The sequence below is a fragment of the Colobus angolensis genome, unplaced genomic scaffold, assembly GCF_000951035.1.
Source record: "Colobus angolensis palliatus isolate OR3802 unplaced genomic scaffold, Cang.pa_1.0 Scaffold186, whole genome shotgun sequence".
Taxonomy (NCBI): domain Eukaryota; kingdom Metazoa; phylum Chordata; class Mammalia; order Primates; family Cercopithecidae; genus Colobus; species Colobus angolensis.
In genome coordinates, this window is record NW_012114999.1 from 3777322 (window position 1) to 3795088 (window position 17767).

Consider the following 17767-nt stretch of genomic DNA (forward strand, 5'->3'; position numbering starts at 1 on the left):
CTGCTCCTCTAAGAAACATACCTGCTTTGGGTTGTGGACAGGTCAAGGCCTCGAGCCTTCTCTGGGCATTTCTGGAAGCAGCTACCCACTCTTGACCGTTTGAGTTCCCATTTTCTATGTTTCAGTTGGCTGAAATCAAGAGCCAACTTTCTTTTTGAACAGGTTAATACACTCCGCTCCTTTAGTCAGTGGTAAGAGCCTGTTGTCTCCTTGCTTTCCAGTGGCAGCCCCCCAACCTGTTGGTTGAGAGAAACTCTTTGGTCAGACATTAACATATTTCTAACAGTTAACAAATTGAGTTTTCCACAGTTTCGTTACTAAAAGTTTCCTAATTCCTAAATGCTTGGGGATATTTAACTAGTCACCATTATGACTTTCAGACTTCTTATTTAGGCTGAAAATGACTTCAGTTGACTCAAACAAGATGCTTTGACTCCCAAATACTGGCTTGGTTACAATATATAACAAAAAAACCTCAGGTTATTCCTGATATCTTATAGAATGACCTAACGTCCCTGCAAGGACATAGTCATGTACTTATTAGATTCATAATGGTATTAACAGCTGTCGTTTACTGTGCCAGGCATTGTACTTATTCTTCACTCATTAAAACCTCAGAATCCCAGTACCACTCGTAGGAGAGGAAACTGAGGCTTAGAGAGGTTTAGAACTTGGCTGGTATTGCACACCTAGGAGAAGAGGTGGCAGAACTAAGACTCAAACCCAGATCTGTGTGATCCCAAAACCCACCTTACTAAACATAACTCCGATCTAGATGCAATCCTAATTTCCTATGTCAAAAAAAGGACATACAGCTTATTTCGTGGTTAGGATCTTAAATTCTTCATTTTAAAGACATTAATCTTTCATATTTAATAAGAGTACCTTAGAACATGTAAAGTCAGAACTTTACATAATAAAGTCAAAAGATTTAAGTGTGATAAGGATTTTTTTTTTTTTTTTTTTTTTTTTTATAAGTTCTAGGGTACATGTGCACAAGGTGCAGGTTTGTTACATATGTATACATGTGCCATGTTGGTGTGCTGCACCCATGTGATAAGAATTTTAAATGGTTCATTTGAACTTGTAGGAAAAAAAGATTTGGGCATTTGAGAATAATATTGCTATACATTTTTTTTCTTTTTCTTTCTTTTTGCTGAGACAAAGTCTTGCTCTGTCGCCCAGGATGGCGTGCAGTGGCGCCATCTTGGCTCACTGTAAGCTCTGCCTCCGGGGTTCAAGCAATTCTTGTGTCTCAGCCTCCCGAGTAGCTGGGATTACAGGTGCCCGCCACCAAGCCTGGCTAATTTTTTGTATTTCTGGTAGAGACAAGGTTTCGCCATGTTGGCCAGGCTGTTCTCAAATTCCTGACCTCAGGTGATCCACCCGCCTCAGCCTCCCAAAGTCCTGGGATTATAGGCATGAGCCACCACGTCCAGCCAAAATTTTTTTATTTTTAAGAAGAATACTAGGACTTCCAGAGACTGGCTTACCACACTTGATTGAATGGTGCGTCAGAGACTGCCCCACATATACCTTGTTATTTTTATTTAGTGTTTAGTAGATATCCCAAGATATTTAGGGTTTGAATAAAATCCTCAGCCATCACTGTTCTGTTCTGGGGGGCTTTGTCATTGCAGTGCTACCATCATCTCCTCTACCCTTTGTTGCTATTGAGGTTTATGTGTTTTGCTTAATTTTTCAGCCTTGTCTTTGGCCATGATGTTTACCTTCAGATTCATCACCACCCTTCTGGTTAACATTTTCATTTCATTGGTTATTTTGGGATTGTTGTGTAAGTATTTCTCTACTTGACTGATTTCTTTTTGATCAAATGAAAAGCCTTTCTATTAAGTATAGAACTTTAACATTGGCATTTTTAAGCTACATGGAGTCTTAAAGAGTATCTAGCCCCGTCACTTTACAAATGAGAAATCTCGGCCCCAGGGAGGACAACGGGAGTTGCTATGTCTCACAGACAGTGCAAAGTTAATGACCAATCTTTTTTCTTTTCTTTTTTTTTCTGTCTTTCTGTCTTTCTTTCTGTCTTTCTTTCTCTTTCTTTCTCTTTCTTTCTCTTTCTCTTTCTCTCTTTCTCTCCTTCTTTCCTTCCTTCCTTCCCTCCTTCCCTCCTTCCCTCCTTCTTTCCTTCCTTCCTTTCTTCCATCCTTCCTTCACAGGCTTTCACTTTATTGCCCAGGCTGGAATGCCATGGCGTGAAAGTGGCTCACTGTAGCTTCAACCTCCTGGGCTCAAGTAATCCCCCTGTCTCAGCCCCCCAAGTAGTTGGGACTGCAGGCACATGCCACTACACCCAGCTAATTTTTGTATTTTTTGTAGAGATGGGGTTTTGCCATGTTGCCCAGGCTGGTCTCCAACTCCTGAGCTCAAGCGATCCGCCCACCTTGGCCTCCCAAAGTGCTGGGATTACAGGCGTGAGTCACCACATCCAGCCAAATCTGTTGTTTTTTCTGCTATGCTATGCTGCCCCTGAGATGAACTTTCCAATAGCGTGAGCCTGTATCCATAACGTTAAAAGAGAATCCCAGTACCCATTGGGAGTATTTTAAAGGATTTCTTCTGAATGTGCACCTCACCTATTGGCACATGGGTGCCCACTGTTGTCATGCAAAGGCTCTGACGAGCCAGAAGACACATAGGCCTGCGTGGAAGCAGAGTCCTAGAGACTCTGTACTGTGCCCATATTTCCCTCCCGATTGCTGGATTGTGAATCTCACCAGCAGTTGTTGGGAAAGAGGTCTGAGGGACAAGGGCACACAGGAGGCTCAAGGCAGCAGCCATTTACCAATTGGTGACTTAATGACGGGGAGGGATGTGTTCTGAGAAATGCATCACTCAGCAATTTCCTCATTGTGTGAACACCATAGAGTGCACTTACACAAACCTAGATGGTAGAGCCTACTACACACCCGGGCACATAGTATAACCTATTACTCCTAGGCTACCAACCTGCACAGCGTGCTAAACTGTACAGAATACTGTTGGCAGCTGTAACAGAATGGTCAGTATTTGTGTATCTAAACACATCTAAACACAGAAAAGTACAGTATTATTAATCTCATGAACCACCATCATATATGCAGTCCATTATTGATCCAAATATCATCATGCAGTGATGACTATATTTTAATTTTTAAAAACTGACATGATTGTCATGTTCCATTCCCCTGAGTCATCAGCTCTGCCCTCAGCAACTTGGAGCCCTGTAGCCCTGTGTTGGAGGACAGGCACAATGACTTCTGAGGGAGGTTTCTTCCTGTCCACTCCAACCTTCCTATAGTTACTGTGGATATGGCATAAGGTGGTATTTCTTACCTAAATGTAGAGTACTTGCAACATCAGGGCATCTTCCAAATGAGCTTCTGACTTCCATGATTCCCACAGGCCATGTAAATTCGCCCAGTTTTGTGGGTGAGCAGCCAGCATCCAGGCTCCCACAGGAGTTATCACCAGCAGAGCTTGCTTAAAACATTTAGACAGTGAGCTCTAGCATTGTCCCTCTCACCATCCTGTCCATGGGGTTTTCCTCCTGCTCGTGTCCAGACCCAACCTGTGGGTTAGGCGCCTGTGTTCTGGGGTCACCATCCTGGGTCTCCCAAAACAAGCATCATCCCGGAACTTGTGGGTCCTCTATGGGTTGCCCTGGCTCTGCCCAGCTTCTTCAGAGGGCAGCAGTTGCCTGTTGGGTCTGAGTATTTGGGACCCTGTGCCAGAGCAGCGCCACACAGCCAGTGGGCAGTGGCTGGACTTCCCTGAATGATTCTGAGTGCTGGGGAAAAGTTATCTTACGGCGCGTGCCCTGAGCTCTGCTACTGTTCTCTTTTCTAGTTGTCTGCGGTGTCTTATGGTGGCTGTATTATGACTATACCAATGACCTCAGCATAGAATTGGACACAGAAAGGGAAAATATGAAGTGTGTGCTGGGGTTTGCTATCGTATCTACAGGCATCACGGTAAGAAATGCTCTTCCAGCAGTAGGTCAGGTAGCCAGCCAGAACTCTGAAATCCAAATCATTGAATTCTAGCCAAAAACAACTAGAATTTGTTTTTCTTTTGATTCAGAATGTGCTTTCTTTGGATTTGAGATAACTGTATAGGAATAAATCAAAACCCTCCGAAAATAAGAAAAAAAGGTTTTAGTTCTTCCCAAGTCATTTCTGCCACCTCCGAGAGACTGCTGTATTATCCCTGTTGTTGCACTGTTCTTAGCCCTGAGGGGCTACAAGGTGGGCATGGTGGATGGGCGGAGGCAGGCTTATGGCGGTTCCCATTCCCTGTTTGTGAGGAGCAGTTTCCTTTTGCCAGTGTATGCTCAGCTCCCACTGCCCTCTAGCACACAGAGCCCTTTGTTTCCAAACCCACTGGCCACTGGGTTATTTTGGTGTTCAAAGAACCTGCTGCCTCCTCAGTGAACTCTCTAGCTGAAAACAGGCCAACTTAGAATATTGAGGGAGCAGGTATTAGTTACTGGCGGTGAGTGGTTGGCAACCAAATGTCATTCAGGACCCTCTCCAGGGGCCATTAGGAAGGCTACAATCACAAGGCCCTGGGGCAGGCCCTGCACTGGCTTCAGGTCACCCAGAGTCGTCGTTGCTGGTGTGTTGGTTACTGACTGTTCTGTGGAACAGCTGCAGCCAGGGGTTTCTACAAACACACTGAATCTTGCAGCAAATGCAGATTCTCACACCAACAAAATTCTCTCATAGGAAATCCTTCTATTCCCATATTTGGTAGTTTTCACATTTTCTCCTTTCCACGGTGAGGTTTTGGGTTTATGATCTTCACATAAAATGTGCCAGGGAGCAAGGGTACGATAAAGTAAAGCACTTGGTTGCTCTTGCCTCAGGCAGGGACCAGGCTGGACACTCAACAGAGTCTGCAAAGGAGGCTAGAGATGAAAAGGCTTCTGCATTCCCCAGGCTGGGCATGGGGGAAGCGGAGCAGGCCTGGGAGCTGGGAAGGGTCCAGTTCCTCCATCTATCCTCCACAGGGCTCCCTTTGGGTTTACACACTGCACCATTTATGCCCCCCAGCTCTCAGGGCCAGGGCAAGGTTAGGGAGAGGGGAGGCCGTGTGAGCAGAGAGGCTGTTTTCACCTGTGTCCGTGAGTTCTGCACAGGGGCTGCTCCAGAAGGCAGAATTGAGTCCCAACTTACCTCCTGTTCATTTGTCATGAGTTCTTACCAATTCCCGGTTGCTGGATGAGCTAGTTCACTCATCCTCAGAAAAGCCCGATGGGAGTTCCTCCTCAGCCTTTACAACTGAAGGGTCTTCTCTAGGTGTCTCGCGGGGCCTTTCCTGACACCCCTCCCTGCGTGGTCAGGAGGCTGTGCTCCCAGATCCTGGAGCAGCTTCTGCACAGTTTATCCCACTGTCATCTGACTGTCTTTCCTCCACTTGACTGTTGAGGGCAGAAATGCTCCAGCACAGCTGGAAGAGAAAGAGCATCTCAGGCCAAGGGCACAGCATGCATGAGGACACATGGGCAGGGGAGTGACTTGCAGGAAGTTCCCTTGATGGAAGCCTGAGGTGCAGGTGCAGGGAGGGTCATGTCAGGAAGGTCCTGATCTGCAGTGATGATAGGTTTGTTCTTTCTTCAGAGGCAATGGGGTGCCTTGGACAGATTTTGAGCCGGGAAACACCGTCTTTTGTCTTTGCACTTTCCAAAGGTCTCCTTCGCTGTGGAGTGGAAGAGGGATTGAGTTGGGGGGGGGGGATGGGGTCAGGGAGGTTAAATGCAGAAAGCTAATGAGGTTATTGGGGTCTAGAAGAAAGAGGCTGAGACTCGAGCTATGGCATCAGCAGTGGAAATAGAGAGGGAAGGATGGCATGAGAGGTATTGAGGATACTGAACCAGAGGTAATTGGGATTGTGCTGGGTACTTTGCCAGTCCTTGACAATAAGAAAGGCCCTGCTCTCTAGGAGCCTAATCTAATAGGAGATTCAGATGAGAAAACATTTATAGAATATGTTAAATAGTACAGTAGGGTAAGTGTGGAATAAAGTGGGAGCACAGAAGAGGGGAACCTAACTTACTCTTGGAGAGTCCAGAAAAATTAGGGCCAGTGGAGATAAAGAATACAGGGGGAAGAGGAGGTTCTAATGTGAAGATAATGAATTTGATTCAGGACAAATTGAGTTTGACATACTGTAGGACATCCATGGCCTTGTCAATAACTGATGTGCTTATTCTTCCAGCACCTAGAGAAAAGTGAGGCTGGAGGTTTTTATTTGGAGGTTGTCAGCATCTAGGAAGGATGCTAAAAGCACAGAGGAATAGGAGATACCCCTAGAAGATCTTAAGAAGCAGCAATTAAAGAAGTAGGAGAGCTAAAGGAAAGATCATGGAAGCCAAGGGAGGAAAAAGTTTTGAGAAAAGAGGAGTGGACAAGGGATCTGATGCCACACTGAAGTCAAGCAAGACCTGGAATGTTTCTATGGCATTTAACACTCAGGAGGTCACATGAAGTGACTTCAGGGAGAGCCATTTCAAAAGTATGTTGGGGTCTGGATGTTTGCAGGTGGTTGAAGAATGAGTTGGAGTATGGAAGTACAGATGATGGGTGTAGACAAGCCAAGAAGCTCGGCCATGAAAGGAGTAAGAGATGGCAGTGGCTGGATGGGGTTGGAGGAGTGCAGTATGGTTTGTTTCATTAATATGAGATATGTAAATGTTTATATGCAGGGAGGGAACGCTAGAAGAAGGCACAGAAGGTGGCTTTGAGTCTTTTTGCCTCATACTCATATTTGCTTGCCTTTTGCAATATCTTGGGTTCTGTGGAATGTGGAGGGGAGGATATAAGACAGTTCCTTGACATTAGAAGACCTTATTCTCATTTTATATTTTTCTCTGACCAGACTGCAAGGCCTTTTATGGAGGGACTGTGTCTTGTTCACTATTATATTTATTAAGATCTATCCCAGGGGCCAGCACTTACTAGATGCTCAATTAGTGTTTGCGAATGCACCTGTAAAACTATAACAAAGTAGTGAGTATCTTAAAAGAGCTGTTTGCTGAGATGTCATAATAATATTAGGGCTTGCTTTAAGCTCTACCCAGTTCTCCATTATTTGAAAGTAATTTACTCAAACCCCTTTTTCACCAGGCAGTCCTGCTCGTCTTGATTTTTGTTCTCAGAAAGAGAATAAAATTGACAGTTGAGCTTTTCCAAATCACAAATAAAGCCATCAGCAGTGCTCCCTTCCTGCTGTTCCAGCCACTGTGGACATTTGCCATCCTCATTTTCTTCTGGGTCCTCTGGGTGGCTGTGCTGCTGAGCCTGGGAACTGCAGGTAAGGGACAGTGGGTGTGGGTTCCATCACCTTGGAGTCATACACAGAAGACCATTTTGGAACCATTAGCCTGTTTCTGTAGGCACCAAAGCCCTCATTCAGCCAGAGGTGTCTGACGACAGCAGTGATGGTGTTAGGAGCTCTGTCATGGGGGAAAGTGGGGAGTTCTTTTACCTCTTTTGTATTGGTTTTAAAGAAGCTGGGTTTGTGTTTCATGAGAGAATAAATTCAGTAAGGACTGAAAGCTCTAGGAAAAACTGCAATATGAACAAAGGCCAATAGTAAGAATGTTACCAGATGTCTCCAGGTATAAATTTTATCCAAGGTAATTTGCCAACCCCTATCAAACCAGTAGGTGATAAAGAAGAACCCAGGAAAGACTCTATTAAAAATGTGTTATGTGGCCAGGCGCTGCGGCTCATGCCTGTAATCCCAGCACTTTGGTAGGCTGAGGTGGGTAGATCATGAGGTCAGGAGTTTGAGACCAGCCTGACCAACATGGTGAAACCCTGTCTCTACTAAAAATACAAAAATTAGCTGGGCATGGTGGCGTGCGTCTGTAGTCCCAGCTGCTTGGGAGGCTGAGGCAGGATAATTGCTTGAACCTGGGAGGTGGAGCGTGCAGTGAGCCAAGATCATGCCACTGCCCTCCAGCCTGGGTGACAGAGCAAGACTCCGTCTCAAAAGAAAAAAAAAAAATGTGTTATGCCCAGCAGAGCCAGTGTACGTTTAAAGCAAACTCATAGTTCACATGCCTTGGTCCTGAAAAGACAAGATTCTCTCCTCCATCCTTTTTTCATATCCACTTAGTCGTTCTTCACCTGGGCTATTCCTCAGAATCGGCTTTGGTGCTTTATTAAAATGCAGTTATCTGGGCCCCAGCCTCAGAGATTCTGATTCACATCATTTGGGGTGGGACCTAGTATATGTTTTTGTAAAGCTCCATAACAGGGCAACCATATTCTAAAGCAGCACTATTCAGAGTGCAGTCTAAAGCCAGATAAGGAGCTTAGCTAGAATGGACATCAATCCATTGCTTCCTTCATTGAGAAAGTCTTGCTATGGAAAAAACAATGTCAGCTGAGAAACAATGTGCTTAGTGATGCAGTTGATCTACATTCTGGCACAAGCTGTTTATCTCACTAACAATGTGAGGTCAGACAGCTTGTCTGTGGACCACACTTTGAGTGGCACTGTCTAGATCTCTTCTAACTCCTCTTTGATTTTCTTAAGACCCAAATTCAGTACACATGGATGCAAGTACAAAAGAGTAAGTGGCTTCCTGAGACTGTCACCAGACCTATAAGGACCACAGCTGATGTCAAAGCAGCAAGGCTGATGCAATTCCTTAACATTTTCTCAAGTTTATCTTGTCCTTTACCGGCTCCAGTTATATAAGTAAGAACAGCTGCTATGTAATAGATTCTTAGTAACTCAGTCCCCTTCCTTCTCCTCTGGAGCTAACTGAGGCCACAGTGCCAAGACAGTCAGCAGGCTCCCTGGAAGATGCAGCCCTTGGAGGCCTCTGTTTCCACCTTCAGAGATGCATAGGGGCATTGTTCTGCTGGGGGCTCCCTGGAAGCTCGCTGAAGGCCTGCAGTGAACTTCTGATAATTACCCAGGGAGGAACGTTGGTCAAAGGAGTATAATCCATCAGAATGAGGTTTGTGTGGGAGTGAAATAAAACTCAAAACAACAGTGGCTAAAGTAGGATGTAAGGTAATTTCTCTGTCACACAGACGAAGTCCACACAGAGAGGATCCATTCCAGCCTAGTTCCCTAGAGCTCAAGGACTCAGGCACCCGCTTTCTTCTTCCGTAGCCTCTGCCCTTGCTTCCACTTCATAGTGAACGGCCACTCAGGCTCCCACTGCCATGCCTTATTCCGACCTTGAGGGTGGCAGGGAGGAAAGCGAGCATGCCCCTCCCAGAAGTCACAGGTGGCGCTTCCACCCACACCTCACCAGCCAGGTCCCAGTTACATAGCAGCACTTGTCTGCAAGGGACACCAGGAAATGTAGTTTCATTTTCAGCAGCCACACACCATTTAAAAATCAGAGGTTCCATTACCAAGAAAAGAGGGGAGAATAGATATCATGAGACAGGTGAAGTCTCAGCATTGGATGGTCTTCCTCAAGGGAGCTTGAAGTGGGCTCAGCCCTGGTCAGAAGGGAAGGGCAGTGGCCCCGGTGCATGAAGTGAAACAAACCTTTGTTGAAAATGTCCTAGATTCAAATCTCTGTATGGATGCTTTCTTATGTTCTGTCTCCAGGCATCACAGTCCCCATGTGATGTGGGTATTGTTATGCTCAAGTTACAGGCAGGAAAATTGAGGTTCTGAGGAAGTCATGTGTCCGAGGTCATACAGCTGGGAGGCATGACGTGCTGTGACTCCAGAGCTTTGGAACAGAGCCTGTGCTCTTTCCACTACCTTACACCTCCCTTGCATCTGAGATTGAAAGCTAGGAAATAAAAATAGGCCTCCTCAAATTTGCTCAGGATGAAGCTGAGCTTCATTGGGGACCATAGCAGTTGGCTAGTGGATGTGAGCTGTGCCCATAATGTGTCTGGGGCTCGAGGTTGACAGCCAGAGCGAGCTGGGGATGACGTGTGATGGACGTGGTGGCAGTGGCCCTGGGCAGTGGCACTGTAGGACTTGTATCCTCGCCTCTAGAGAATCACCAGAGAAACAGTGAGGTCTTAGGAAATATGGCTCAGGACCAGTGAAGGACCCTCCTCTTCCTGCCTCCTTCGGTGCAGCCAGTCCAGCCAGGGGGCTCCTGTTGGCTGTGAATCTGGGTAAGGGGAACTGTGTCTATGGTTAGACCCCATGATGTTTTGGAGCAGGGATGGTTTTAATTTAATTGAGAAGTATTTGGTGGGCACTGTGGGGATGAGGTGCTGAGCACGGCACTAGTGGGAGGTAGGGAACAAGATTGAGGTCGTCTCTCTGCCCTCAGTACTTACAGTCGAGCAGGACGGTCCAACAATGAAACGTGTGATTGCAGCGAAGGTTGATGGATATGATGATTAGAGAAATCTGGGGAGCTGCGGGAGCACCGAAACAAGGCTGTAACCCATGCTGCGAGTCAGGGAGGGCTTCTCAGAAGGCAGGCTGGAAATTGCCAGGTCAGAAAATACAGAAAGAGACAAAGGGGGATGCAGCGGGGGTCAAGACAGCACAAGGAGAGGACCTGGCCACAGGGGTCAAGGGAAGAGCCCAGGCCAGTGAAATCAGAGAGGAACAAGCCCTAAGGCCGGCTTGGGCGTGAACTGTCAGCCTGTGCCCCTTAACTGCCAGCCTGTGCCCCAGCCTAGACCTAGGTTGGGCCCAGGGCTTAGTGGCCTCTACTGCAGAGAGACCTGGAGGTTATTCTTCAGGGCTGAAGGTAGTGTGTCATTCTGCAGCCACCTCTCAGGATCACGCAGTGAAGTGTGACAATTCACTGTCAGTGCAAGCAGCAAACAGCGAGAACAATCGAGGGGCCGGAAAGGAAACTGGGTGTCCCGGACCTATGGGAGGCATCTATGAGCAGGTCAATTTTAGGCTTTTCAGGAGAGAAGGTGCCACGCAGAGCCACCACCCCCCCCGCCCCGCCACCCCGCTGGGGTCAGGCATCATAGAAACCAAATCACCTGTCCCCTCCTTCCACCTGCCTGTGGCCCACCCAGGTGCACAGGGTCCCCTTTGTTCTCAGAGGCCTTTTCACCAGTGCCAGAGAGCCTGGTTCTGCAGCTGGGCAGATCAGCAGCTGCATCACTTTTTGATCTTCAGAAGATGCCCCAGCTAACACTTGAGAGGGACTCCGAGCCGCTTTCACCTGTTGTGAAGAGGCGCCAGGTGGTCGGGTGGCGAGCCCGCTGCACAGTGCCCGATTGTCTCAATCCACCTCCCACAGGCAGCTTCAGGGGAACAGACACACTCTTCAGTTAGCGCCCGGTTTTGTGTGTGGGCGTCCTCAGTGTGGAAATGGTTGTTTTTGTTGGTTTTGTTTGTTTTTCTTGAGACAGGGCCTCAATCTGTTGCTCAGGCTCAAGTGTAGCATCATCCTCCAGGCTCAAGTGATCCTCCCACCTCAGCCTCTCCAGTAGCTGGGGCTGCACATGCCACTGTGCCTAGCTAATTTTTGTACTTTTTTTGTAGAGACAGGATTTTGCCATGTTGCCCAGGCTGGTCTAGAAATCCTGGGCTCAAGCAGTCCACCCGCTTTGGCCTCCCAAGGTGTTGGGATTATAGGTGTGAGCCACACAAATAGTTGTTTAAGTTGTGTCAGATGGCTGAATGAATACTGTTTTTTGCTGCATTAGAAAAAAAAAAAAAGAGAGATAGGAGCAAACTTGGGTTGATCATTTTTGCCCAGATGTACTATTTTTCTAATGACCGTTAATCATTCTCTTAACTAGTTGACAAATTCCGACTTGTTTGGAGATTTTTTGTTCAGCAGATCTTATCAAGACTCCATCCTGCACCACCCAACAATGACATTTATTAGTCCATTGGAATTTGTCTGTTACCAGCAATATGACAGGAACTACTAAAATCCAATAGGAAAAAGTGAAAACTGTGGTAATCTTGGTAATCTGGTGGGTTGGAAAGAGCTCAGATGACCTGGTCACCTCCAGTGGTCATTAAGATGGTCTGGAAGCTCCAGAGTCTGTACAGTAGAAGAGACCTATATTGGATTTTTGCAGGGGTGGGGGCTTCCCTCCAGGTCTGTGCTACTGTTAGAAGATTTAATCACAGGGCTGCACACAGCGTACACCATGTACTTGGGATACCCAAAGGGGTGGGCTTGGAAAGGAGGCAGCAGGGTCAGACAGAAGGCTTTCCATAGGTTTCCCATCAAATGACCTGGAACCCAGGCTGGCTCTGCCTCTGTGCTTCCTTTTTGCCATTTTTGCAATGGAAAACTGATGTAAGGTTGCCTCACAAGGATGTTAGGAGGCTGAGATGAGACAAGAGCTTTGCTTTGCAAATAAGGAACCATATGTATTTTTTGTATTAGGAATTAATGTTGACCAAGAAACATCTAGTACCTTCAGTTCTGCGGTTTATTCTTTGCTTTCTCTGGCACATTCAATAACACAATTTAAAAGAAAATTGTCTGTTTTTTTAAGTTATTAGAGATCTAGAAGATAATTGAAGTTGTTTTGCAAAAGCCTGCTAGTGGCCCAGTCTTGTTCTAGGAAAAGAGTAAAGGGAGGTTGCACAGGAGAGAGCTGTAACAGCTCCTGCATTTCAGAAGTTCCTGGTCCCTTTGGGAAGGTGCAAAGGAAAGCAGTCTTCATGTACATCCCCATTCCTTTGCTCCTATTGGGATCTTCCTCTAGAATCCCCTCCCCTGCCCACCTCTCACCCCAACTCTCCCCCTAAACTGCTTCCTCAAACTAGTCATTCTTCAAGATTGGTTTTGAGTATTATGCTTCTCGGAAAATCTCCTATAAATTTATCAGCCATACTTAGATCTATTTCTCCTCCGTTTTTTTCCTTGCATATTTTATATTCTTCATTCTTTCAACAATGATTTATCTCATTGTTGTATGAGATTGTATGCCCTGTCAGCCCTGGAGTCACACTACATGCCCTGGGTACTTGAGATACAGCAGTGAACAAGACAGCAGTTCTGCTCTTCAGGCCTGACATTCTAGTGGGTGGGCAGAGAGGCAGTGAATAAGGAAATATGCATTCCTTAGTGTATAAGTGCGATGAACAATAAAGCAAGATGTATTGTCATCCCACAAGAGGAAGAACATGTGAGGGCCAGGACCATGCCTTTTTCTTTCTGTGTCTCTTAGCTCAGTTCCATACCTGAATGGATTCGGTTAGGGGTGCTGACCCAGGGAGTAACATCACATCAGTGTCATGGGTGTGAAATGAGATGGATACATGAAGAGCTCATATATTGCAGGCTGCCTGTCAATGAGACTTTCCTCTCTTTTCTCCTAATCCTCATGCTACCAGAGCAGAAGCCGAAGCTAGTGCGAGACACAGGCAGGATGAGTGTCAGCAGACTGGGGCTGGCAGGACCCTTGGGTCAGTGCACAGAATGTGCTAGAAAGTAGAACCCCTCCAAATTAGGCCTGCTTCCCTTGGGGAATTATCCCAACCAGCTGGACTGCCTTCCTTAAGGAACTGCCATCTGCAACAATCATTATATCACCTTAGTCTTTTGAGATGCTTTAAAGCTTTTGCTAATAATATCCAGACTTACAGCTAACTGCATTATGAATATCTTTCAGATTATTTTGATGCTCTCAAGGAAGATCTCTAGAAAATTGTCTCCAAATCTCTTTAATAGATACATTACTTGAGGAAGATATATCCATTCATTCATTCAATCAACAAATATTTATTAAATATTTACTGTGTGCAGACCCTGTTAAAAAGGCTGGAGATACAGCTTTTCTTCCAGTTTGGAGGGTAGAAGGAGACAGGCCTTAAATAAAATAAATCAGTCAATGTTATAGTACTTTAAAAGTTGATAAGTGGCATGGAGAAAAATTAAGCAGAAAGGACAAATAGGAAATGCATGAGAGGGCAGGGTGTCATTTTAAATTTGGTGATTGGGGATGCCTCACTGAGAAGGTGAAGTAGGTGAGTGCAGAGCCGTAAGAACATCTAAAGCAAGGGGAAACAGCCCAGGCACAGGGGCTGGCAAGAGGCCGGAGTTCTAGGGCACAGCAAGGGAAGCCTATTCAGCCAGAGTGGAGTGAGCGAGGGAGAGCTTGGTTCAGGGGGAAGTCAGGGTGCACACAGTCAGATCCTGGGGCCTTTCTGGCCTTTGTAGGAACTTTGGCTTCTAACCTGAATTGGGAAGTTTTTACAGGATTTTAAGCAGAATAAAAACTCGACCTGACTACATTTTAATAGCAGTGATTCAGTAAGAAGAGGATGGTGGCTTGGAATAGGTCATAATAGTGGAAGTGGTGTGACATATTGAATTCTGCATCTATTTTGAAGGTAGAACAAATTGGATTTTCTGGTTACATGAAAGAAAGAGGAGTCGGAGAGGACTCTGAGGGATTTTGGCCTGAGCAACTGGAAGATAACTTTGCCATAAACTGATATATGGGGCAACAATTTGAGTATAGCATTTTAGGGGTAGATCAGAAATTTATTTTTAGTTGCTTTAATTGAGATGTCTTTTAGACCACCAGATGGAGATGTTAAGTAGGCAGTTAGCTATCTGAGTCTGAAGTTAGTGGAGGAGGTCCTGGCTAGGATTTACATTTAGGAACTTGGGAACATATTAATAGTATTTAAAACCATGAGATTAGAATGAATGTAGATAGAGAAGGGAAGAAATCCAAGGACTATGCTTTGAGGCACTTCAGGATGCCCAGGAGATGAGGGAGAACAAACAAAGAAGACTGACAGGGAGTGACCAGGGGGCAGAAGGAGAAAGGGTGGAGTGTGGGGCCCTGGAATGCGAGTAAAGGGTTTCACAGAGATGTGCGTGGTCCAGTGTGGCAAGTGCTGCCGCTAAAGGAAGAACTGAGGATTGACCACTGAATGATCATGATTGGAGCAGGTGAAGAGAAAGTGGGGGGAAAATAATTGTAAGAGCAAGTATAGACAATCTTGAGGAATTTCGCTGTTAAAAGGAACAGAAATGGGGAGGAAGCTGGAAGAGGAAAGAGTCCACAGTAGATTTTTCTTAAAGATGAGAGATAGTTGAGAATGATTCAGTAGAAAGATTTTGATGAAGAAGGTGAAAATTATTGAAAAGTTACGTTCACACAGGTGAGAAAGAGTGGGATCTGGTGAAGTGTGGCCGTAGGATCATGGACCATTTATTAATATGATGTTCAGGGAGAGGGCTCAGATTATGGACCTGTGTTGATAGCAGGTTAGGTGTGAGTTGGTCGGCACTAGTGGAGGTTTTCTGATTGCATCAGTTTGCTCAGTGAAACAGGAGGTAAGATCATTGGCTGAGAGTGAGGATGGGAAGGAAGCTCTTGAAGGTTGAAGGGGGGATTTATAAAACAGTTGTGCAGAAGAAGGGGAAATGAATGGACCGATATGGGGGCATGTAAGTTTCTGATAGTAACTCAGGCGGTGTCCTCTCTCTGATTTTTTTTTTTTTTTTGCCTCATTTATTGTTCCCCCAGTAGCTGAGGTCCAGTGTAATACCAGCATGCAGTAGATGCTCAATAAATGTGTAAGTTAATTTCAGAATTGAAATTCTATCTACCTATATCTCATTTATAGCTAACCCTGTGTGGCACTCACTGTAGCTGACCCTATTGCACTTAATATTCTAACAGCCTTACCAGTTTATTATACTTAACTCATAACAGCTATGTGTATTGCACTAAAAGCCACAAGACAGGACGAGATCACCAAGGGTGTGAGAAGTAGGTATTACTATCCTCTGATTTCAAGTGATGAGGCAGATTTCAAAAAAGTCCCACTCTTTGCCCGAGGTTGCTCAGGGCACAGTGCAGAGATGTGACTCTCAGCCTGTGTGACTCTCAAGCCCAAGCCAGTAATCACTGTCCCAAGTTCATCTTGTCTACTCTCATCTTTACCATCAGAGAGCTGTGGCCCACTTTGCTTGTCACACATTTCAAAGCTGAGCCTGGAGCCAAGCCTTCTCCCAGTTCAGTGCTCTTCCCACCACCATCCCCTGAGATCCGTCATATATTGGGATCTACCCATAGTCTACTTCCCTTTAACAGCCGTTAGCTACCCGTGATAGTAGCTGTAGTGCCCAGTCCATAGAGACAAAGCAACTGTCATGGGATGAGGGGATCTTGCCTGCATTGCCACAGCCATCCAGGAGGGGGCAGTCACGTGTGCCTAAGCACGTCTGCCCCACCCACAGGCTCTGCAACCGCAGGCTCGAAGCTGCATCCAACTTGTTTCCCTGCTTTCGCCCTGAAGCCAGAGCGTCCCTGAACGTTTGTCTAAAGCAATGGTTCTCAAGTGCCCCCCACCAGGTGACTTTTTGCCCCTGATGTGGCATTTGGCAATGTGTGGACACATTTGTGGGTTGTCGTGGCTGTGGGAGGGGAGGGAGAGCGTCCTGGCATCTGTGTAGAGAGGCGAGGCATGTTGCTAACACCCTTCAGTGCGCAGGACAGTCCCAGCCCCAGCGAAGATCTGATCCACAATGTCGGTGACAAACCCTGCCCTAAAGGAAAGTCCTAAACAGCCCCAGGAACAAATAGAAGATGGCTTTGATAAGGACGTTCAGAAACAATAGTGATCACTTAAAAAGAATTTGCGGGTTCAACTTCTTTGGGGAATGCCACATGCCATTCTTTGGGGGAATGCCAAATAATGTCTAAGCGGATCTTGACTCATCACTTTACCTGCTCCCACCGCTGACTGTGCCAGGTTGGGAGGTGTGTGCATATGTGCCCTTGACAGCACAGGGCAGCTGAGAGGAGGGTCTGGCCCCCATTAGCATCCAGGTCCTGTAGGACATACTTACCTTTGTCTGTCTGAAGAAATCATCCTTCCTGTTCTGTGGAAATGTTCTCTGCCCTCAAACTATTAGTGATACTGTAAACCTAGTTTTGTAAAAGCATAATCTGTCGCTGATACTGCTGGGCCTTGTAGGAGGAGCAGGTCCTTCTTCCCTGGCTCAGAGCACTTCTGAAATTCCAGAGTGGTTCTCAAAGTCCACTGACCTCATCTACCTAACAGGCACTCTGCTTGGGAGGGGCCACCTCCTCTGGCATTGGGAATGTTTCCTGAAGTATGCCCTGAATCACTCCATTTTAGAAAAGCGTAGGCATTTACCCATGCATTACCCAAAGCAGAGATCGCCTCCAAGCCAAAGTGAGCCCAGCATTCATAAAATATGAACCTCTCTGTGTATCAAGCTGCTCCACTGTTGCTTACAATGTAACTCTTGTTCAGCAGAACGTAGAGCTTGGGAATTAAGATCAGCCTTAGTCAGTGGAATCAGTTTTTGATCTACAGCACGGATATTCTCCCCTTTCCTTCACACAGACCCTACTATGAATTTCTAAGGACTCCTGAATGACAAACCTAAAGTCAATTTATGGCTATGACAGGAAATATGAAACAATCTCTAAATGTTCTTCAAGCTATAGCTTTCACCAAAGACCAGAGCACGCATCTTCTTCCCAGTAGTAGTTGTTTTAAAATCCATAGTGGGAAAAGATCTGGAAATCAAATGCAGCCATGAAGCTGGGATTTGGATTTACCAGTAGATTTACCAGCAGAGTAAATTTGGGTTTACCAGTGGATTTACCAGCAGAGCTAATTCAAGGACTTCTTTAGAGGAGAGAAAAGAAAGCAGGGTATAGCCACGTGAATGGCAAAAACTTGTTAAGGTGACCTTGCTGGCCTCAGTTGAATGTAGCACTCTGCTCCTGAAATTTAATGTTAGTAATAAACCATGATCACTTACGGCGCGATCTATCTACAGTCTGAACACTATGCCAAGTGCTTTCCAAGTAATCTCACTCCATGCTCA

General features: G+C 46.0%; 1 protein-coding gene across 8 annotated transcripts in view; it reads left to right on the forward strand.

Annotated features, from left to right (window-relative positions):
- Window positions 1–17767, forward strand: part of SLC44A3 (solute carrier family 44, member 3) — a 75022-nt gene that overhangs the window by 17960 nt on the left and 39295 nt on the right. For all 8 annotated transcript variants that reach the window (XM_011940026.1, XM_011940023.1, XM_011940024.1 and 5 more), the window contains 3 exons: window positions 1706–1795; window positions 3850–3974; window positions 7128–7314. In XM_011940026.1, coding sequence (XP_011795416.1) covers window positions 1706–1795; window positions 3850–3974; window positions 7128–7314 — 402 coding nt within the window. The remainder of the gene's footprint in view (window positions 1–1705; window positions 1796–3849; window positions 3975–7127; window positions 7315–17767) is intronic.